General features: G+C 47.0%; 1 protein-coding gene across 2 annotated transcripts in view; it reads left to right on the top strand.

The window, feature by feature from the left end:
• LOC139574188 (putative methyltransferase NSUN7) overlaps nucleotides 1-23,328 on the top strand; it is a 32,721-nt gene that overhangs the window by 5,555 nt on the left and 3,838 nt on the right. For both annotated transcript variants that reach the window (XM_071398532.1, XM_071398531.1), the window contains exons 3-11: nucleotides 4,832-4,890; nucleotides 7,509-7,636; nucleotides 7,755-7,907; nucleotides 11,304-11,487; nucleotides 12,545-12,776; nucleotides 13,134-13,277; nucleotides 14,258-14,359; nucleotides 15,566-15,689; nucleotides 16,399-16,519. In XM_071398532.1, coding sequence (XP_071254633.1) covers nucleotides 4,832-4,890; nucleotides 7,509-7,636; nucleotides 7,755-7,907; nucleotides 11,304-11,487; nucleotides 12,545-12,776; nucleotides 13,134-13,277; nucleotides 14,258-14,359; nucleotides 15,566-15,689; nucleotides 16,399-16,519 — 1,247 coding nt within the window. The remainder of the gene's footprint in view (nucleotides 1-4,831; nucleotides 4,891-7,508; nucleotides 7,637-7,754; nucleotides 7,908-11,303; nucleotides 11,488-12,544; nucleotides 12,777-13,133; nucleotides 13,278-14,257; nucleotides 14,360-15,565; nucleotides 15,690-16,398; nucleotides 16,520-23,328) is intronic.

Here is a 23,328-nt window from a genome sequence, read left to right as displayed (position 1 = left end):
CAAACATTGCAGGTTGATAATATGTAAGCTATTTAACGCTGCCATCCTGTCCAAGGGTTCTGCTCAGCTCGCCTGAATAGAGACTCGGGGGTTTGTTGGCAGAGCTTCTTTTAGATTCATGTGAAATGAAGTGTACCGATGTGGAATACTGCGAGACAAAGAGCTGAATAAGGCCAAGTGGGGTTGTATTCAGGCCTTCTAGCGCTCCTGTGTGGATTTATTTGACCGTGTTCATCATCACTCACTGGCCTTAGTTAGTTTGTTACCTGGACGAGGGCCACACGACACAAACTCAAACAATTGGTTAGAGAGTAGCGCCTCATCCTAGGTTGTCATGAAGTTGCCCCTAGACACTGGTATAAGATCAGTTTGGCATTTTTACCCTTAAAGGTTAAGGCTAGGATTTGGGGAGGGTACGCTGATCCTAGATCTGTGCATAAGGGCAACTCCTACCCGAAGCTTATAGGTCGATATTTAGGTGCTTACACCTCAGCTCAGCGCTGCCCCTGATGTGTAATAGCTTCTGGTATGAGAGATTTATATGTGAATTTACTGTGTTTTACTCCTCAGTCCTCCCTAGGCTGATTTATAGACCAGAGAGGATAATGACCTCCACATATATATATATATACCGCATCATCATCACACCATCTCCTCCCCTCTGGGTCTGTGCTTTCCTCCTGTACTGTAGGGTCAGGCAAGGCGGCCATGTTGCTAGGCTTATCTTTAAGACCTTCTGCTGCTATGATCGAAACACTCATTGACCTGACGCTGCCGTAAATCATGCAAGGAGTATAGGCCCAATCACTGACACTGTCTTTAGTGTGTGTGTGTGTGTGTGCGCGTGCGTGTGTGTATACATGTGTGTTTTTTTGCACCCTTTTATCTAGCCTTCATCTGTTTAGCCCGTTGAGCAGACGGTTGGCGTGATTTGTGATGTTATGGTAGGTTAACAGTGGTGTATGTTGTTGCCATGGCGTCCCAGTGGCAGTTAGATAGGACTCAGGTGTGTCTTTTAAGATTAGAGGTTAATCAGGGCAGCACAGCCATTGTGTACACACACGTCACACACACACACACACACACACACACACACACACACACACACACACACACACACACACACACACACACACACACACACACACACACACACACACACACACACACACACACACACACACACACACACACACACACACACACTCAAAACCCTTCCCGTCTGTCCCATTTCATTTTAGACTTGAATGCATTCATAAGCACACACGCACACATGTACGCACACAAACACACACACACAGACACACACTCATACACTCAAAACCCTTCCCGTCTGCCCCATTTCATTTTCGCCTTCTCAATGGGATAAAGAGGATTTTGAAAATAAGGAAAATGCTGTTCTATCAAGATTACCTGGAACATGTGCGTTTTGGATAAAGCTGCCGTGCTTCCCTTTCCAATATGTGGTGAAAACACATTGCAAAACTGAGGGGGTTTAGAAACAGGTGTTCCCTAATCCAAGATAAAGCAGATGTGTTGCTGTTTGCTCTCCCTTCTTTGGAGTTGAAGGAGAAAGCCTGTGGTTCTGGGGACACTGGGAACCAGAATGTGTGAGTCTGTTTGTTTGTGTGTGTGCGAAGCTGTGTGTGTGAGACGGTGTGTGTGTGTGTGTGTGTGTGTGTGTGTGTGTGTGTGTGTGTGTGTGTGTGTGTGTGTGTGTGTGTGTGTGTGTGTGTGTGTGTGTGTGTGAGCGAGGCTGTGTGTGAGCGAGGCTGTGTGTGAGCGAGGCTGTGTGTGAGCGAGGCTGTGTGTGAGCGAGGCTGTGTGTGAACGAGGCTGTGTGTGTGTGAACGAGGCTGTGTGTGTGAACGAGGCTGCGTGTGTGAACGAGGCTGTGCGTGTGTGAACGAGGCTGTGTGTGTGTGAGGCTGCGTGTGTCCGAGGCTGTGTGTGAACGAGGCTGCGTGTGTGAACGAGGCTGTGTGTGTGTGAGCGAGGCTGCGTGTCCGAGGCTTCGTATCCGAGGCTGCGTGTGTGTGAGACTGTGAGTGTATGTCAGAGTATGTGAGCGGAGTTGAGCGGTCAGAAATCCCGCTCCTCGCTCAAAGGAGAAAAAAAAACTGCCGCTCCAAATTCGCTCCATAACATTAAAATCACAATTTAACCAACACCCATCTATTTTTGTGACTACCTGGACCTACCATTTGACTTTGAAGTATTGAAACCAAACCATATGATTTGAATGAAAAGTAGACAACAGGAAAACAACAGGAAAAGGTGACTGTAAGAAGCGCTCATCATTTCAAATAAGCTGCATGTCGTATTAAACAGCATATAAACACTCTAAATAGGTCAGGAGCCAGACAGGGAGCCAAAGAGGGAACGAAAATGAATTATTTAGGCTATATTATTTATATTATTTCAAGGCTATAGCCTACAAAAAAAATACGTTGTGAAGCATTTGCGGGTGCGACACACTAGGCTGGTAGGGGCATTAAGCGCTCAGCGTTTAAACAAAATGTTGTTGTTGTTAATAGTATATACAGTAAATTGCACATATAGGCTGTGACTCACTTAGAATTCATTACAAATTAAACGAAAAATGATTAGGCTCCATCTATAGTGCCTTTGAATTCATTTTTAGAAACATGAGTTTGTCCGGAGTCTCTGGCTTCAGGCTCATGCGATGGTGCATGGAGATCAGGCCAGCAGTGGAGAATGCCCTCTCAGTGCTTGCAGAGCCACTGGGAATACTAAACACCGTTCGGGCCACTCTTGCCAGGCTGGGCAGGGATGTGTAGTTGTTTTCAGTTTCTTCTGTAGGTAGGCCTAAAGGGTTTTAGGTACTATAACCCTATCAAAACGGAAAGCTCCTTGAAAGAGGTAAAATGACAGGCCTATTGGGCCAAAATCAAGGATGGCCTATTGTGTAGATAATAGAATGAAAATGAACGAAACTTTTAACAGATCAGATTTTTTGTTAATAAATACTTTGCTACAGTGATTCGCTTTGCTACACTTAGCTAGCTACCCACCTGGTTCCTTTCTGTTGGCATGTGCACGTACTAAGGACACCATCATGCTTTCGGGATACCTGTCTTTTCAGATTCCACAATGGTTCTTTAGTTGTGGACACTACATCACCTCACTCCCTCTCTTGCTCGTGGTCCTCCTCGTCTTTGTTCACCTGTGTGTTTTATCAGTTTCCTTATGAAAACATTTAGAGAACATTTAGAGAACTGCATGCTGGGCCGGCATGCCATGAGCTCGCGAAGTGCTCGCGAAGTGCCCGTGAAGTGCTCGTGAAGTGCCCGTGAAGAGCTTGTGAAGTGCCCGTGAAGTGCACGTGTAGTGCCCGTGTAGTGCTCGGGAAGTGCCCGTGAAATGCCCCTTGAATGGCCCGTGAAGTGCCCGTGAAGTGCCCGTGAAGTGCCCGTGAAGTGCTCGTGAAGTGCTCGTGAAGTGCTCGTGAAGTGCCCGTGAAGTGCCCGTGAAGTGCTCGTGAAGTGCCCGTGAAGTGTTCGTGAAGTGCTCGTGAAGTGCCCGTGAAGTGCCCGTGAAGTGCCCGTGAAGTGCCCGTGAAGTGCCCGTGAAGTGCCCGTGAAGTGCCCGTGAAGTGCTCGTGAAGTGCTCGTGAAGTGCTCGTGAAGTGCCCGTGAAGTGCCCGTGAAGTGCTCGTGAAGTGCCCGTGAAGTGCCCGTGAAGTGCTCGTGAAGTGCTCGTGAAGTGCTCGTGAAGTGCTCGTGCCCGAGAAGTGCCCGAGAAGTGCCCGTGAAGTGCCCGTGAAGTGCTCGTGAAGTGCTCGTGAAATGCTCGTGAAGCGAGCGCTACTGGAGCGGGTGAGAATGCCGACGCTCCAGTCAAATTTGGCACACTCCACTCCTCGCTCCGCTCACATACTCTGGTGTGTGTGCGAGGCGGTGTGTGTGTGTGTGTGTGTGTGTGTGTGTGTGTGTGTGTGTGTGTGTGTGTGTGTGTGTGTGTGTGTGTGTGTGTGTGTGTGTGTGTGTGTGTGTGTGTGTGTGTGTGTGTGTGTGTGTGTGTGTGTGTGCGGCGTGCGCGAGGCTGTGTGGGTCAGAATAAAACATCCTGTTGTCAAGGGAGACAGATGTTCCCTTCATGATATCTCAGCTAGGGCAGAGAGAAGAGAAAAACACATTAGGAACTGCAGATCTCTCTCAGATAGCTGGTAAGTAGCCTACAAGACCTTGGTCTCTAATGAGAGCAATGCACAGGGCATGTATCCTGGTATTACAGCCACTGATTACATGACCAGCAATGTGTGATTAATAAGTGTCATCAGTGTCACAGAGGCTCTAATTTCAGACATAGTAAATGAATTATGGTAAATTAACTCAATTAAATCTCTGATTAACTCCATTAAAATACAAATGAGCGTTTAATCGTGTGAATAAAAAAATCCTCATCTAATTGAATTAGCGTTTCAAATTATAGTGAGATTATTCCTGCTGCCTGCGAGAACTCTCTCGCTGTCTCTCCCTATCTCCTTTCTAGACAAGAGCTCAGCATTAGATATGGAGTCTCAGCCCTAGTCATTTATTTCATTGGGTTAGGTGTGTAATTCTATCAGGCATGTTCCAAATGATCCTGTCTGGTCTGGGCTGGTCTGTGGAGATAATTAGAGATAGAGATAATAAAGATAGAGATGAGATTGGCAAGATCCTGAACCATTATCTCCATATAATGGAAATATTAATTCTCACCTTCTTCTTCTTCATCTCTCTCTCTCTCTCTCTCTCTCACATGACCTCTTACTTACCTGTCTACGAGTTACACTATTGAAACATTCTCTATGCTCCTCCCCCCACAGACCAAGAGCTCCTGGAGGACATCATGATTGACAGCTGCTTTTACCTCTCTCAGCCAATGGTGAGTGAAACATAGAGCTTCACCCAGGGAGGTGGAAGTTCGAGATCTGTTTCAACCGGTTTTGGCTTTCTCTAACTAACATCCTGACTCCACAGCGGTACTTCAGAGCTCTCAATATTCATGTCCCGCTGTTCTCCTTGTTGTACAAACTCTTTGTTCAGCTCCGCATGCTTTTCATACCACTAATCTGTAACTGTGATACCGATTATTATATATCGATGGAACGCCTTTTCTTCACATCACAAAGCAATTTGGTGCCGCACATCTGAGAGAACAAACAAGAACTCGGCTAGTCGGTTGTTTGTTGCTTTGTTGCTTTTCTCAAACAGAAACACTCCATTAGTGATGGGATCAGGATGCTCTACATGACGCCCTGGGCTGCTGGGTCTGCGTGCCCGCCGCTCAGCGGGTCTGAGTGTGTTCTGGTCGATACGTATCCCTCCTCTCTCTGTCTCTGGGAGCGGTTGTCTGGGCTGTGAGCCCAATACAATTAGCAGTGCACTGTGTAGACGTAAAGAGAAGGTTCCCACGGCAGCCATGAACCGAGAGGTAGTGGCACTGTAAAACAACGCCTCCCTACTCATTTACGTAAATCAAGATTGGCGTCTGGGATGGTTTTTGAGTGTACTTTTGCCCCGCTGTAGTTTAAAAGAAACAGGCTTGTGATGTTAGAGTAGAGATGATGGTAATGATAATGATGGAGATGGTAATGTGAGGGCAAACTGGAATTCATCCATAAGCACGCACACACACACACACACACACACACACACAGACACACACACATGCACCAAGCACGCACCCACCCACACGCAGACACACACATACACACATACACGCATGACACGCACAGACTTACTGTAGTACCTGTGTGAAATATGGCCTTGCCTGGAATGAATGGGTCTTCTCTATGGTGGGGTGGCAGGTCGTTATTCTGCATCCCACCAGGAGACAATAAAGGCCAGACACAATGAGGCTCTCTTCAGAACTCACTCTCACCTCATTTTACACCCCTGGCATCTATAAAGTTCAACCTTGACAGAAAGAGGAGGAGCGGGGTGCCGAGGGAGACGTAAAAAGGAGAGAGGGATGGGGATAGAAACGAAAGGTGCCATCTAGAACCTAAAAGGGTTCTTCGGCTGTCCCCACAGGAGATCCCTTTTGGAAGCCTTTTTTCTAAGAGGGGAACTAAAGTCTGGAGTGTATTTGATTGCAGTGAAGAGAGAAATGTGGCTTAGATCTACCTCACTGCGGCTGGAAATAGAGGGAAGTGACCATGCAGTGACCAGAGAGACAAAGCATAGGAGTTGAACTGACAAAACTGCACAGTATTCTCCTGATGATAGACCATGCATAGCAGCTACCGCTGTATTTTGTAGACCTCATCATTTTATCATTACTTGGTCCATCACATCCATCACGGCCAGTGTTAAGTGGTCAGTGTTGGGTGTTAAGGCCTGATGTCACAGCGTGGCAGCAGGGGTGACGCGACAACACAACAGACTTGTTTACTTCCATCCACGGGACGCTGTTGCCAGGCAGCCCAGGACGACGACCCCCCCCCCCTCGGGTTCAACCTTGGTAGAAGGCGAGCGATGACGGAGGGAGGGGAAAGAGGAATGCAGGGAAAGGAGGGGGAGATAGGGACGGACCCAGCACCTGTTTCTGATATCAACCTTTCCAAAATCTGATTAAAAGCCCCTGAGTGAATAACGAGCTGGCGCTAGTTCTTTAGCCGAGCAGTTAGCGTTAGCCTAGCGTAGCGTCTCGCTCCATTAGCCTTGCAGCGGCGCCATGGCAATCTGTTGCTGCCGAGCAACACCATCTGCCACTAATGTGATCTGTGTCCCTCGACCCCTTGAGGGAGAGAGAGGAAGAAAGGGGAGGGATGGAGCGACGGAGGGATAGAGTGACAGAGCGTGAAGGTATGAGAGGGAGAGGAAGAGACGGTGATAAGCTGGTGGGAGAGGTAGAGGGAGAGATGGAGTGTGTCTTCCTGCTGGGTTTAATTAAGAGGTAGGAGCCAGGTCCTGGCAGGGCGTCCCAAAGCTGCTCCACCACCCTCCCTCTGCCTCTGACTGGAGGACTGGGGACCGCTGGGTAACTGCCCAAAACAACCATAGGAGTTACACGTCTCTGTCAATCACTTAGCCTAATCAATAAACCCATCAAACTGCCTTCTCAGGGGATATCTCTTGAGGGTTTCTGCAGGTAGTTACTGTGTATAGCAGTATTGAATTATCCTTACTGTGTCTCGGCGATCTCTGGGGTTTGATGATAAAGAATGTTGATTGTTGAACCGTGTCAATTCGTTCTACTCTCTCTCTGTGCTCCCTCTGGTGTAGGCATCCAACTGTTGAAGAACAACTCCTTCATCCGTCCTATGCTGTATCTGTTGTTTTCTGTCTTCGGCCGACTGACAGTTTGTTGGCAGTTGACTGTTAGAGCGTGACATTTCTATCCGTAGATACTCTGGTGCGGTTGATTGTTGAAGCAAAACTTCTCTCTCTATCCAGCCCCAACTCTGCTGTTATTTCCGTTTCTGGACAAGTATACGGTTGGCTTTTGAAGTGTGTCTGATCTATGGATTCTAACTCTACGCTGCGTTCTTCCTCCAGCCTGATGACCAGATGAGTCTGGTGGTGGTGATGCTCTACGACTTCCAGGACAGGAAGTTCCTCCCTCGGGAATGCCAGGGGGAGGAGCTCGTACAGGAAGTCAGGGAGGTGGAGAACTGCCTCCTCAGGTAAGAGGGAAAGGGAGGGGGGGGGGGGGGGGTGTACAGTATCTGTGTTGTTTTGGTAGGTAGCTGAGGGGTATGAGTGTCTGTTGGAACACCGTCTCTCTTACTGTGTGTGTTGTAGGTTTAAGACCAAGCTGGCAGCCTCCCTGGCTCGCAGTAGGATCAAACATGACCTCCTGACCATCGACTGCATCCTCCCCGAGGCTGTGAGGAAGAAACAGGAGAGAGCCAACAGGCTGCTCCTCTACGCATGGGTCAACACATTCAAGAGCAGGTCAACACACACGCACACACACACACACACACACACACACACACACACACACACACACACACACACACACACACACACACACACACACACACACACACACACACACACACACACACACACACACACACAGGCCTGAGATTGTGGGTGTTGGCCAATGGTTTATGATCCAGGTGCCATGCAGACATCCCATTAAACCATAGTGCGCGTGTGTGTGTGTGCGAGAGAGAACGGAGGAGAGACGTAGAGAGACGGGGAGAGAGAGAGAGATTAGGTTAGATATTTCTTTGTCTGATTTTCCACAGATAAATGCTTTACGTAGAAGAAAATGCACTGCGAGAGAGTGAGAGACATGGCATAGACAACATCATACATACACATTCATGAAAAACAAAACAGAAATGACAGCTTAAGGACTCCTCCCTTCACCATTACAATCACTGTGCCCCCCCTCACCCCCCCCCACATCACTGTGCCCCCCCACATCCCCCCCACATCACTGTGCCCCCCCACATCCACTCAATATAACACATCCCCTTAATGTCCAAGTTCATGTTATTGCACAACCCTATCATTACAATGTCCACGATTCCATGATTATTTTACACAGTTACATTTCCCTTATCACTTTTAACAATTGCACGTCCATCCCCATGTCCTCCTTATTTTTCATAAGGGTCAGTGCGTGTGGCACAAATTTGTTTTTGTACCTGACCAGTTTATACTCGGGAGTCTGTAGTGTTTCCTGGATGGCAAGATCACAAACTCGGAGTTGGGAGGAGTCCTTCCTCTGCTATTTTGTTTGCCGTCCTCAGCATGTTTTTGTGGTAGCTGTCCAGAAAGGTTCTTTACGCAGTTCTCAGCAGACTTGTCACCCTGGCTTTTGTCTGTACTGTGACACTGTCGTACCACACTGTAATGCAAAACGGCAAAACGCTCTGGATACTGGAGCATAATAAAAGATAACAATACGAGTAAACCAAACATTTAGAAGTGTCACGCCCTGACCGTAGAGATCTTTTTATGTCTCTATTTTGGTTTGGTCAGGGTGTGATTTGGGTGGGCATTCTATGTTCATTTTCTATGTTTTGTATTTCTTTGTGTTTGGCCGGGTGTGGTTCTCAATCAGAGGCAGCTGTCTATCGTTGTCTCTGATTGAGAACCATACTTAGGTAGCTTTTTCCCACATGGTTTTTGTGGGTAGTTATTTTCTGTTTAGTGTTTTTGCACCTGACAGGACTGTTTCGGTTTCGGTTATTCTCTTTGTTATTTTGTTATAGTGTTCAGTTTCAATAAAAAGCATGAACACTTACCACGCTGCGCTTTGGTCAGATTCCTGTTCTTCAGACGACGAAAACCGTTACAGGAAGACCTTCCTAATATTGAGTTGCATAATTATAATACAGGAAGGCACAATTTATACTACAATATTTACACAAGTATTGGGGGTGGGGGGGGGGGCATTGTATAAACTGAGCAGTATAATAAGAGTCTGGTAGCAGTAGTTGTGATATGTGTGTGTGTGTGTCTGTGTGGATGTGTGTGTGTCTGTATTATCATGACACAAGGCGAGACCCAGATGTAGACACAGGAGGCAGATGGTTGGAGTATTACAATGTTTATTCATCCGAAAAGACTATGCAAGAGAATGGTCGTGGACAGGCAAAAAGGTCAAAACCAGATCAGAGTCCAGGAGGTACAGAGTGGCAGACAGGCTCGAGGTCAAGGCAGGCAGAATGGTCAGGCAGGCGGGTACAAAGTCCAGGAACGGGCAAGGGTCAAAATCGGGAGGACTAGAAAAAGGAGAAATGCAAAAAGCAGGAGAACGGGAAAAACGCTGGTTGACTTGGAAACATACAAGAGGAACTGGCACAGAGGGACAGGAAACACAGGGATAAATACACTGGGGAAAATAAGCGACACCTGGAGGGGGTGGAGACAATCACAGGGACAGGTGAAACAGATCAGGGTGTGTGTGTGTGTGTGTCTGTGTGGATGTGTGTGTGTATGTCTGTGTGGGTGTGTAAATGAGTGTGTGTGTGTGTGTGTGTGTCTGTGTGTGTGTATCTGTGTGTGTCTGTGTGGGTGTGTGTGTGGGTGTGTATGTGTATGTCTGTGTGGGTGTGTATGTCTGTGTGGGTGTGTGTGTGTGTGTGTGTGTGTGTGTGTGTGTGTGTGTGTATCTGTGTGTGTCTGTGTGGGTGTGTGTGTGGGTGTGTATGTGTATGTCTGTGTGGGTGTGTATGTCTGTGTGGGTGTGTGTGTGTGTGTGTGTGTGTGTGTGTGTGTGTGTGTGTGTGTGTGTGTGTGTGTGTGTGTGTGTGTATGTGTGTGTGTGTGTGTCTGTGTGTGTATGTGTGTGTATGTGTGGGTGTGTCTGTGTGTATGTCTGTGTGGGTGTGTGTGTGTGGGTGTGTGTGTGTGTATGTCTGTGTGTGTGTGTGTGTATGTCTGTGTGGGTGTCTGTGTGGGTGTGGGTGTGTCTGTGTCTGTGTGGGTGTGTAAATGAGTGAGTACATGTGTACTAAGGTGTGGAGAATCAGAGCAGGTGGTCAGTCCAGTTCAAGTGTTCAGCAGTCTGATGGTTTGTAGATAGAAACTGTCTCTGAACCAGTTGGTATCAGACCACATGTTTCGATAATGTCTGTCTGACGTTAAGGGAGAGAACAGCTTGTGGCTGGGGTGCGTGGGATCCTTGATGATGCTGCATGCCTTCCTCAGGCACCTTTTCGACTAGATGTCCTGGATGGGTGAGAGCACGGTCCCAGTGATGTACCGGGCTGTCTTCACCACCCACTGGAGAGCCTTGCGGTTGTGGACGGAGCAATTCCAGTACCGGGCCGCGATGCAACCGGTCAGGACGCTCTCGATGGTGCAGCGGTAGTATCTGGAGAGGACCCGGGGTGGCATGCCGAATTACTTCAGCTGCCTTAGGAAGTAGAGACGCTGTTGCGCCCTCTTGACAAGAGTGGTGGTGTTGGTTCATGTCAAGTCTGAGAGGGTGTGTGTGGGTGTATGTCTGTTGCTGCAGTCAGCCTGATTTAGTGGTGTGTAAATCCCCTTGTAGTGGACAGATCCAATCAGCAACAAGCCCTGAGACTCAGGTTACCGGTGTGTGTGTGTGTGTGTGTGTGTGTGTGTGTGTGTGTGTGTGTGTGTGTGTGTGTGTGTGTGTGTGTGTGTGTGTGTGTGTGTGTGTGTGTGTGTGTGTGTGTGTGTGTGTGTGTGTGTGTGTGTGTGTGTGTGTGTGTGTGTGTGTGTGTGCACACAGGAAATTACATTTCACTACCAGAGGTGACATCCGCGGTAGAAGCTTTTTAAAAAGCCATAGAGGGTTTTTACAGTTCCTCTTGTACACCTGCTATAATGACCCTCACATCCTGTCCCCCCCCCCCCCAGCTTTGAAGAGGTGTGCGGCGTCCTGAAGCGAGGGGGATTCTCTCAGGTGAATTCAGTCGGGCAGTTGGAAGGGCAGTCCTTCTGTCAGGACCTCCACTGTGCGGACGTGTTGGTGTTCCCCCCCCAGCTCAAAGCTGACCTGTACCGCACCAAGCTGCTCAGCGACAACAAGCTCGTCATACAGGTACTGCTGCAAGACTGCCTGGGAAATGGCACCTATTCACCGTATAGTGCACTACATGTGACCAGGATAGGGTGCCATTTCAGACACGCCCCAGGGCTTCGTTCTAAGCCAACAATTGAACAAAACAATGAAGGAAACATATGGCTCTATTGACCAGCTTGCATCAGCTTGCATCCATAAATCAAAGTAAATTTTTCGATGCCCATCCATTGTGAATACGGAGTAACCAAAGCCCATTTTGTGCCACTCTATAAAACCCTCCTCCTTGTTTCTGGGAGAGTATTCTAATGACTAATTCTATGTCTGCGGAGCTATAAGCTTCTCATTTTAATTTCTAGTCCAATAGTGTCAAGCTGCTGCCTGCCACAGCTTCTCTGAGCGTCGTGCCACACAAGCACAGTGAAATGTGATTACGAAGCCAAATTCAATTAAGCATTCAATACCACTGCTAAATTAATCACTTCCCCTCTCTCCTCGTCTTCCTCTCACTCCCTCTCTCCTCCCTTTTTCCGTGTCCTTGCTCTTGCCTTCCTCTCTTTCTTTTTTTCGTACAAAGACCGTGATATGGACACTAACTAAAGGAAGTCAAATTAGCTGGCTCTGTTATGCTATGTTCAGCACTGTCTCTAGAGGGGGGGCTCTGCTGGTTGAAGGACATCGCCATTAATCTCTCTGTCTGCTTGCACTCTCTCTCTCTCTCTCTCTGTCTCTCTCTCTTCTCTCTCTCTCTCTCTTTCTGTCTCTCTCTCTCTCTCTCTCTCTCTCATCCTCTCTCTCTCTCTCCCATCCTCTCTCTCTCTCTCTCTCTCTCTCTCTCTCTCTCTCTCTCTCTCCCATCCTCTCTTTCTCTCTTTCTCTCTCTCTCCTCTCTCTCTCTCTCATCCTCTCTCTCTCGTTCTCCTTTGTGGAAAAAGGCTGTAGTCAAGTTGTAACCCTACCTCTCTCTTTCCTTCTCTCCCTCCCTCCCCCTTCCGCCCCCCTCCCGTCTCCCCCCTTCACTCTCTCCCTTCTATCTTTCCCTTCCCCCTCTACCCCCTTCTCACCCACCCTTCTCTAGGATAAGTGGTGTAGCGTCGGTCCCTGTGTGGTGCGCTCTCTGTTGCCCCCAGATGGGGACGTCCTGATGGCTGGCTCCTCCTCCGGCCTTACCATGTCACACACCGCCTCCCTGGTCACCCACGGCAACGCCCATGGCAACAGCCAATCGAAAGTGTTCGTCTGTGTTGGCGACCGCCCACCCGCCCAGAGGGAGGAGCTACAGGAGGTCCTTGCCAATATGGCCTGCAAGAGTACGTGGGAAACGTGTGTGTGTGTGTGCGTGTGTGTGTTTGTGTAAGTCAACTGTCGCTAGCTACTTTCCATTGAAGCGTGTACTGTTGGCACGATATGGTTGTGGTCCTCTGTAGATCAGTTGGTAGAGCATGACGCTTACAACGACAATTTTCTGGGACCACCCATACGTAAAATGTGTGCACGCTTTAAGTAAGTCGCTTTGGATAAGAGACACGTCTGCTAAATAGGTATATATTGGTATTACTATTATGGTTGTTTTCTTGGGAGAAATGTTATTGAGTCCCAGTGTGGGTTGGTTCATGCTATAGACTTACTGTATATGTGTGTCTGAGTTTTTGAGTTTGTCTGGTCAGACGTGAAGCTGATCCCTATGAGTTTCCTGTCTCTGGACCCATGTGACCTGAGACTCCAGCGGGTCCGGGTCATCCTGCTGACCCCCCAGTGCTCCGTGTCTGCAGTCAGCAACCCTGTTGAGTTCATACTGCAGGAGAACGGAGGTACTGCTTCACATACCCCAACACACTACACCCCATATACCCTCCATATTACACCCATATACCCTCCATATTACACCCATATACCCTCTATATTACACCCATATACCCTCCATATTACCACCTATATACCCTCTATATTACACCCATATACCCTCCATATTACACCCATATACCCTCTATATTACACCCATATACCCTCCATATTACCACCTATATACCCTCCATATTACACCCATATACCCTCTATATTACACCCATATACCCTCCATATTACCACATATATACCCTCCATATTACCACCTATATACCCTCCATATTACCACCCCTATACCCTCCATATTACCACATATATACCCTCCATATTACCACCTATATACCCTCCATATTACCACCTATATGCCATCCATATTACCACCCCTATACCCTCCATATTACCACCTATATACCCTCCATATTACCACCTATATACCCTCCATATTACCACCTATATACCCTCCATATTACCACATATATACCCTCCATATTACCACCCCTATACCCTCCATATTACCACATATATACCCTCCATATTACCACCCTTATACCCTCCATATTACCACCCATATACCCTCCATATTACCACCCCTATACCCTCCATATTACCACCTATATACCCTCCATATTACCACCCCTATACCCTCCATATTATCACCTATATACCCTCCATGTTACTACCTATATACCCTCCATGTTACCACCTATATACCCTCCATGTTACCACCTATATACCCTCCATGTTACCACCTATATACCCTCCATATTACCACCTATATACCCTCCATCTTACCACCCTATACCCCAAATCATACCCTCAACCCTGTTGAGTTCCTACTGTAGGAGCACGGAGGTACAGCTTACCCTTGAATTGGCTTCTGCTTAATCCAAAATCAACCCAAGTTAGATTGCAGATGAGCAGACGTGTAAAGACATCTCGGTTTCAGACACAGACCTGCTCCAGGACCTGTCCCAGGGTTCCATAGCCCAGACCAAGCTGGACACACTGGTGGCCCAGCAGAAGAGAGACATCGTCCATGCCCTGAAGTGTGAGTGTGAGAACGTACAGAGAGAGAGAGACAGTGTTTACGTGTGTGTACACACACCCCTCTCTCTCACAAATGATCTAATCTCATCTGCAATTAGGGCTGAGTTCCCCACTGAGAGGCTCTAAGTCTTAATTAGAAATGCTAATGTTTCCTGGTCTGGTCAGCATGACTACTGTTAGCTACAAAACAACGACTCAGTAACCTTCCCATGCTGTGCACTTTCCCTCTTACAGACACAGGGCTGGTTTAAAGAGACAGGTTGAAGAAACACAACAAACCCAACCAGTTATTCATGTCTTATTGTATGAACTCTGTGTGGGCTGGATCATGTTAATCTAGGGGGAGTGTGTGTGTGTGTGTGTGTGTGTGTGTGTGTGTGTGTGTGTGTGTGTGTGTGTGTGTGTGTGTGTGTGTGTGTGTGTGTGTGTGTGTGTGTGTGTGTGTGTGTGTGTGTGTGTGTGTGTGTGTGTGTGTGTGTGTGTGACAGAAACCCATCTTCTCTAATCACACGGTCATTGATCGGGCTCAAATGGTTTTGCCAGCAGCGGCAGATCCTCTCTAACGGGCCGTTAATGAATGGCAGATGGCTATCGACCCACCCGTTGGCACGGTGACTGGCGGTGCTGCATCTCTCTTGATGTTTACACTATTTTCTTATTGGATATTGTAACAGCACACATCTGTTGTGTTTATTACCATAGGTCAAATATTTGGTCTCATTAACGAAGTATATTGTTCTAACTTAGCAGAAATTAACTTGGGGGGGGGGGGTCTAAGCAGCCAAAGAAATGGTTGGTGCAAGGCAACAGGGGAATGAAATGAGAAATGCTTCATATAAATGAACTGTTTAAAGAAAACTAGAATTTATGCATGCTCTGCTTCAAAGCCCTTCAGTGAGGATTTGTGTGCAGTGGAATGTGAAAAACAATTGTAGGCTTAGCTGTCTTTTTGCCGTCATCCGCTGTGCTTCGTTGGAGATATATTCATTGATGTTCATTCGTGGTTGTGCTTTGTGTGTGAACATGTGTTTCATTTGCATGTTGAATATGTTATTTTACGTGTGTGTGTTGATATACCTTGTGGGGCTGTGTGCTAATACTGTAGGTGTGTATTTATTTTACGTGAGAGAGTGTGTGTGTGTGTGTGTTTGCATGTGTCTGTGTGTTTGCACGTTTGTGTGTGTTTGCCACGTGCGTGTGTGTCCAGTCCCCAAGGTGCAGGTGGTGGTGTACTCTACCTGCTCCTTGTACCCTGAGGAGAATGAAGAGGTGGTGAGGGGAGCTCTGGAGCAGGCTGGGCCTACTGAGGGACCCAAACTACAAGCCTTCAGGTCTCTCTCTCTCTCTCTCTCTCTCTCTCTCTCTCTCTCTCTCTCTCTCTCTCTCTCTCTCTCTCTCTCTCTCTCTCTCTCTCTCTCTCTCTCTCTCTCTCTCTCTCTCTCTCTCTCTCTCTCTCTCTCTCTCTCTCTCTCTCTCTCTCTCTCTCTCTCTCTCTCTCTCTCTCTCTCTCTCTCTCTCTCTCTCTCTCTCTCTCTCTTGCTCGCTCTCTCGTTCTCTCGTTCTCTCGTTCTCTCTATGGCTCACCTCCCTCCCTATCTACAGCTCTCTGTCTCTCTAACTTTAGCACCCCAGGTAGAACCTAAAGGACTGCCATTAGAGATGAAATCATTATCAGCTCCAAAACAAAGAAACTCTTTCCTCGTTATCTCGTGGGTAGTTTTCCCTGTGTGAATATTGTTCTTGAAGTTAGACTATTTTACAACAGTTCTTCGGAAACCAAGGCTTAAACAGCTATACCTAAGACTATTGGTAGGGATTGTATTGACTTGTGGCCTGTGAATTATTTATTAACTCTGTCTGTAAATGTATTAACTCTGTGCATTTATTAAGTCTGTCTGTCTGTCTGTCTGTCTGTCTGTCTGTCTGTCTGTCTGTCTGTCTGTCTGTCTGTCTGTCTGTCTGTCTGTCTGTCTGTGTGTGTGTGTGTGCGCGCATGTATCCCTCGCTGCATGTGTGTGACTGTGCGTGCGTGTTGTCCAGGCCGAGCTCTTCCTTGCCCACATCTCTGGGCCGAGCTGAGGAGAGAGCAGGGGGTCCGTTCTTCAGACTGGATCCTTCAGACGAAACTAACGGCTGTTTCCTAGCTGTACTCACCAGAGAGGTGAGACAGACGGAGAGACATGGAGAGAGAGACCCCTGTTGTGATACAGTACTTGTAATTCACCAACCATTCTGAGTCAAGATCACTTTCGCAGTCAAAAAGCAAGCCGAGATTTACCGCTTAGAAAAAAAACAAATACAAAAACATGACTTAAAAAATGTACGCCTATGTAACATGCACCTAATAAAAACAGTTCTGTAGGAATGAGGTTTGTGCAGTAGGCCTAATACATTATCACAGCATATTGGCTATGCTTGGCCTGCCAGTACAGTTCTTCTCAGACCATATTATATTTCAAAACTTGATAACAAAATAGATTGGTTGTCGTATCACTTGCGAGGCACAGCTGAGAATAAATGTAAATCATTTGCTAATAATTAGCTTTTTTATTTGACTGGACTGATGGTACCTGCATCTGATGGACAGTCTCAGCGGGGGGAGGCAGAAAGCAGCAGAGGGTCTGCCTCTCACAGTCCCTGCTCTCTCCTTTCCTCCGGTGAGACTGACCAGAGAGAGGGGACACCGTCACATTATTGCATGCACAAATTCATGTTGTTCCTATGACCAGAGAAAGTTAAATATTCCTCGATATTAAAATAAACACAACGAGCTGTGAATAATACAAACTCAGGCGTATTGGTACACTTGGCTACTCATTCATTGCAACTGAAGCGCGAGTGGAAGTAGGGAGAAGTAAAAGTTAAAATAAAAACAGTGCTAAATTAAAACAGTGCTGACAGTGCTGAATAAAAACAGTGTTGACAGTGCTGAATAAAAACAGTGCTGACAGTGCTGAATAAAAACAGTGCTGACAGTGCTGAATAAAAACAGTGTTGACAGTGCTGAATAAAAACAGTGCTGACAGTGCTGAATAAAAACAGTGCTGACAGTGCTGAATAAAAACAGTGCTGACAGTGCTGAATAAAAGCAGTGCTGACAGTGCTGAATAAAAACAGTGCTGACAGTGCTGAATAAAAACAGTGCTGACAGTGCTGAATAAAAACAGTGCTGACAGTGCTGAATAAAAACAGTATTGGCAGTGCTGAATAAAAACAGTATTGGCAGTGCTGAATAAAAACAGTGCTGACAGTGCTGAATAAAAACAGTGCTGACAGTGCTGAATAAAAACAGTGTTGACAGTGCTGAATTAAAACAGTGTTGACAGTGCTGAATTAACAGTGTTGACAGTGCTGAATAAAAACAGTATTGGCAGTGCTGAATAAAAACAGTGCTGACAGTGCTGAATAAAAGCAGTGTTGACAGTGATGAATAAAACAGTGTTGACAGTGCTGAATAAAAACAATGTTGACAGTGCTGAATTAAAACAGTGTTGACAGTGCTGAATTAAAACAGTGTTGACAGTGCTGAATTAAAACAGTGTTGACAGTGCTGAATAAAAACAGTGCTGACAGTGCTGAATTAAAACAGTGCTGAATAAAAACAGTGCTGACAGTGCTGAATAAAAACAGTGCTGACAGTGCTGAATAAAAACAGTATTGGCAGTGCTGAATAAAAACAGTGTTGACAGTGATGAATTAAAACAGTGTTGACAGTGCTGAATAAAAACAGTGTTGACAGTGCTGAATAAAAACAGTATTGGCAGTGCTGAATAAAAACAGTGCTGACAGTGCTGAATAAAAACAGTGCTGACAGTGCTGAATAAAAACAGTGTTGACAGTGCTGAATTAAAACAGTGTTGACAGTGGTGAATTAAAACAGTGTTGACAGTGCTGAATTAAAACAGTGCTGACAGTGCTGAATAAAAACAGTGCTGACAGTGCTGAATAAAAACAGTGTTGACAGTGCTGAATAAAAACAGTATTGGCAGTGCTGAATAAAAACAGTGCTGACAGTGCTGAATAAAAACAGTGCTGACAGTGCTGAATAAAAACAGTGTTGACAGTGATGAATTAAAACAGTGTTGACAGTGCTGAATTAAAACAGTGCTGACAGTGCTGAATAAAAACAGTGCTGACAGTGCTGAATAAAACAGTATTGGCAGTGCTGAATAAAAACAGTGTTGACAGTGCTGAATAAAAACAGTATTGGCAGTGCTGAATAAAAACAGTGCTGACAGTGCTGAATAAAAACAGTGCTGACAGTGCTGAATAAAAACAGTGCTGACAGTGCTGAATAAAAACAGTGTTGACAGTGCTGAATAAAAACAGTGCTGACAGTGCTGAATAAAAACAGTGCTGACAGTGCTGAATAAAAACAGTGTTGACAGTGCTGAATAAAAACAGTGTTGACAGTGCTGAATAAAAACAGTGTTGACAGTGCTGAATAAAAACAGTATTGGCAGTGCTGAATAAAAACAGTGCTGACAGTGCTGAATAAAAACAGTGTTGACAGTGCTGAATTAAAACAGTGTTGACAGTGCTGAATAAAAACAGTGCTGACAGTGCTGAATAAAAACAGTGCTGACAGTGCTGAATAAAAACAGTGCTGACAGTGCTGAATAAAAACAATGTTGACAGTGATGAATTAAAACAGTGTTGACAGTGCTGAATAAAAACAGTGCTGACAGTGCTGAATAAAAACAGTATTGGCAGTGCTGAATAAAAACAGTGCTGACAGTGCTGAATAAAAACAGTGTTGACAGTGCTGAATTAAAACAGTGTTGACAGTGCTGAATAAAAACAGTGCTGACAGTGCTGAATAAAACGGTGTTGACAGTGCTGAATAAAAACAGTGCTGACAGTGCTGAATAAAAACAATGTTGACAGTGATGAATTAAAACAGTGCTGACAGTGCTGAATAAAAACAGTGCTGACAGTGCTGAATAAAAACAGTGTTGACAGTGCTGAATTAAAACAGTGTTGACAGTGCTGAATTAAAACAGTGTTGACAGTGCTGAATAAAAACAGTGTTGACAGTGCTGAATTAAAACAGTGTTGACAGTGCTGAATTAAAACAGTGTTGACAGTGCTGAATAAAAACAGTGTTGAATAAAATCTCACTCATAATAAACAGCAGCTCTTTGCTGTATTCTTTGACAGTCTCTCCCTGGTCATGGTTTTAAAAATGATTCAATCTTTCGTAGGCTAGTATGCTGTGGGCTCGTTGAAGCTGTAGGAATGGTGATTTGAGCTATCCGATTGGCCAGCGCAGTAGGCACACTTCATGTAGCCACAGCTCTCCTGGTCCGCCAAGTAGGCAGAGTTTGTTCCTTCAGACAACTTATATGCCTCAAAATGGGCACAATTTGCCTACCTGGTGCGCAGGACTTCTGAATCAAGTGCACCTACCGCCAACAGCCCAATATGATTTTTTTTTTTAAATGAAAGGATCACAAGGCTTTATCGAAATGTTTGGTGATCGACTAGGAATGCCTTGGCGATCGACCGGTTGGTGACCACTGAGCTAGACTGTGTATTCCCCTCTGAGAAGACCCAATGTGCTGTTTGTCAAACAGTGTAACTATCCCACCACATCATCAGCAGTATGCTACATCAGCAGTACGACCGGTGTCCTCAGCCATCTGAGCCACTGGGAGAAACGTATTTAGCTCAGAACACATCCCTCTGCTCCTAGAATGCATTGAGTGCACTCTTCCGAGCCTCTATAGACACAGGGAAAGTCCAGCCTCAGTGCTGAACACTTCAGGGTTGATTTTTTGTCGCTACTGTCTGTATACGAGGCTATACGTGTTTTGGCTGCAGACTTGTTTGTTTACTTAGTCGTTCTGGTCAATGTTCAAAGAGCTGGAAGCAGAGAGGGAGAAAACCCCCCCATGAGTAACCTCCCCGGGGGTCTCGATGTACTCCTCCCTCCTCCCCCTTGCCCGATTTCCCCCACCCCGTGATGCACTGAGCCGTACACATCCTTCCACACATCCCCTGGCGGATCCCTGGCTCACGTCTGAGAGAGAGGAACTCCCCCGTCCTCCACATACATTCATCTGGCCACAGAAATAGCACCACACAGCTGAGAGAGAGTGAGAAAGAGAGAGAGAAAGAGAGAGAGGGAAAGAGAGAGGGAAAGAGAGAGCGAGGGGGGAGGAAGATGGAGAGAGAGACAGAGAAACATAGAGAGAGGTCTCTAAGAACGGATGCGACAATATGGAGGGAGGACATTTAGGGACCATTCAGACAGAGAAGAGTCGGGTTGAGAAAGGCAGCCTGCTTCATGTAAGAAAAATACACAGAAAAGAGAACGTGCTTGTCATCTCTTGTGAGTTTCTGAAGGAGTTTGGAGGTTTACAAAGTCTAGAACATGTTTTGGCAGGTGGAAAGCAGGCTGAAGGGGAGAGGAGCGGAGATGAAAGGGAAAGGGGGCGGAGAGGGGTGAGGTGAAGGGGAGAGGTGAGGTGAAGGGGAGAGGTGAGGTGAGGTGAAGGGGAGAGGTGAGGTGAAGGGGAGAGGTGAGGTGAAGGGGAGAGGTGAAGGGGAGAGGTGAGGAGGTGAAGGGGAGAGGTGAGGAGGTGAAGGGGAGAGGTGAGGAGGTGAAGGGGTGAGGAGGTGAAGGGGTGAGGAGGTGAAGGGGAGAGGTGAAGGGGTGAGGTGAGGTGAGGTGAAGGGGGGAGGTGAGGTGAAGGGGGGAGGTGAGGTGAGGTGAAGGGGAGAGGTGAGGTGAAGGGGAGAGATGAGGAGGTGAAGGGGAGAGATGAGGAGGTGAAGGGGAGAGGTGAGGAGGTGAAGGGGAGAGGTGAGGAGGTGAAGGGGAGAGGTGAAGGGGAGAGGTGAGGTGAAGGGGAGAGGTGAGGTGAAGGGGAGAGGAGAAGGGGAGAGGTGAGGTGAGGTGAAGGGGAGAGGTGAGGTGAGGTGAAGGGGAGAGGTGAGGTGAAGGGGAGAGATGAGGTGAGGGGAAGGTGAGGTGGAGGGGAGAGGAGGTGAGGTGAAGGGGAGAGGAGGTGAGGTGAAGGGGAGAGGAGGTGAGGTGAAGGGGAGAGGAGGTGAGGTGAAGGAGTGAGGTGAAGGGGAGAGGTGAGGTGAAGGTGAGAGGAGGTGAGGTGAGGTAAAGGGGAGTGGTTAGGTAAAGGGGAAAGGGGGTGAGGTGAAGGGGAGAGGTGAGATGAGGTGAAGGGGAGGGGAGAGGAGTTGAGGTGAAGGGGAGAGGAGAGGAGGTGAGGCGAAGTGCAGAGTTAAGACAGTTTGAATGAGAGAGGGAGTAAGCAGAAAGCTGACATCATGGCCTCTGTGTGCGTGACAGAGGGAAAGGCAGAGCTGCAGTTGAGATCAGGTGAAACAGAGCAGAGGAGATGACAGGTTCTGGGTCATACCTCTGAGAGAAGGAAGGAAAGAGGGGGAGCGAGAGGAGGGAGGGGGAGGATGGAGAGAACTGAAGGCTAGAAGAAGACAGTGTTGGGGCACAGAAAAAGGCGGCAGGAATTCTTTCCATCTACTACCTGAGATAGAGTGCGGAGCGAGGGAAGAGGTAGAAGAAGGAGAGAAGAGAGTAAAAGAGACCGTGAGAAAGAGGAAGATCTGAAGGTGAAAAGATCAGCATTGAGGTCATGAAGACAGACATGTACAGCCTTGAAGGTAGAGCTGGAGAACGAAGGAAAGGATCAGAGGAAGCAGACAAGCCTGAGAATAGGTGACCGGAACGAGAGGTTGAGAGGAGGAAGGAGGGAGATGAAAGAAGAGGGCTGCTATGGAGGAGAGAGACAGAGAGACATGGTACTGCCAGGAGGTTTTCATCCAGAGAACCCTATGGAAGAGAAAGTGTATGTTGATATCTGCTTACTTCAGTTCAATGCTGTCATCATTTTTGGGGGGGAATTCAGTTCAATGCTGTCATGTTTTCCCAGAGTATTATGATGATTGACTTGGCTGTCTATGTTGATGTGGAAGAGTGGAGATGTCTTTCTCTCTCTGTTCTCCTCAGTCTCTCGTCTATTTTCTCTCTCTCCCATTCCCTCAATGCTGTTCCTGTCTTCTTCTTTCACATCAATGTCAACCGAACTCTTTCTTTTTGTTTTACGGTCTCTCTCTCATGTAGTGTCTCATGCAATGTCGATCTATCTCACACTAACCACTCTCACAGATTCCTCTCTCCCTCGTTCTCGCGTTTGCAGTTTCTCTCCATCCCACTCTCTCCTGCAGTTTCTCTCCTCTTTCTCCCTCTGTAAGTGGGTCTTAAGTGAGACTTCAGTCACCGCAGCTGAGCTGTGCATTACTGGGCTTTAGATGCTAAGTGTTGTGCAGTGGAGGAATGATGATGGGGAAGCTACTTTCACAGAGCCACAGCCACTGTACCTCTAGCCTAGCTTCCTGCCTGCGCACCTAGCTTGCTGCATGGCTGCTCACGGTCGGCCAAACAGGCCCCTATAATCCAAATTCCCAAGCATGGCCACATTTAGGATATTTCTCCACATGATAAAACCTGCTCTACTCTACCGTTTACGACACACTGGATTATCAAGCAATTTCCTCTCTCTCTCTCTCTCTCTCTCTCGGCGTGTGACAGAGTTCTCTCTCTCTTTCCCTCCGTCCTTCACAGCGTCTGTTCATCCCCCTGTCAGCCATCACATTAATACCTCCACAGACAGGGATGAAGAGACCATCAAACGGCTATAATAGCACCTCAAACAGGCTTCTTTCCACCCCTAATAAACTCAGCTAATCAAAAGTTATTGTGGCACTCTGAAAAGCGCCGTAAAAATAGCAATTAGATAAGTGTGGGAATGCAGTTTCACTGGGAGCGGGCGTCAGATTGGACCCGGTAAAATCATTTTATGAGGTTTTCATACAAGAACAGCTAGGGACAATAAACTCGGTGTTGAGACTCAAATCAAATCAAATGTTGTCGGTCACATACACGTAGCTAGCAGATGTTATTGCGAGTGTAGCGAAATGCTCGTGCTT

The sequence above is a fragment of the Salvelinus alpinus genome, chromosome 4 (assembly GCF_045679555.1).
Source record: "Salvelinus alpinus chromosome 4, SLU_Salpinus.1, whole genome shotgun sequence".
NCBI classification, from domain to species: Eukaryota; Metazoa; Chordata; class Actinopteri; order Salmoniformes; family Salmonidae; genus Salvelinus; species Salvelinus alpinus.
Note: the sequence above shows the minus strand (reverse complement) of the source record. Positions and strands in the feature narration are given on the sequence as shown.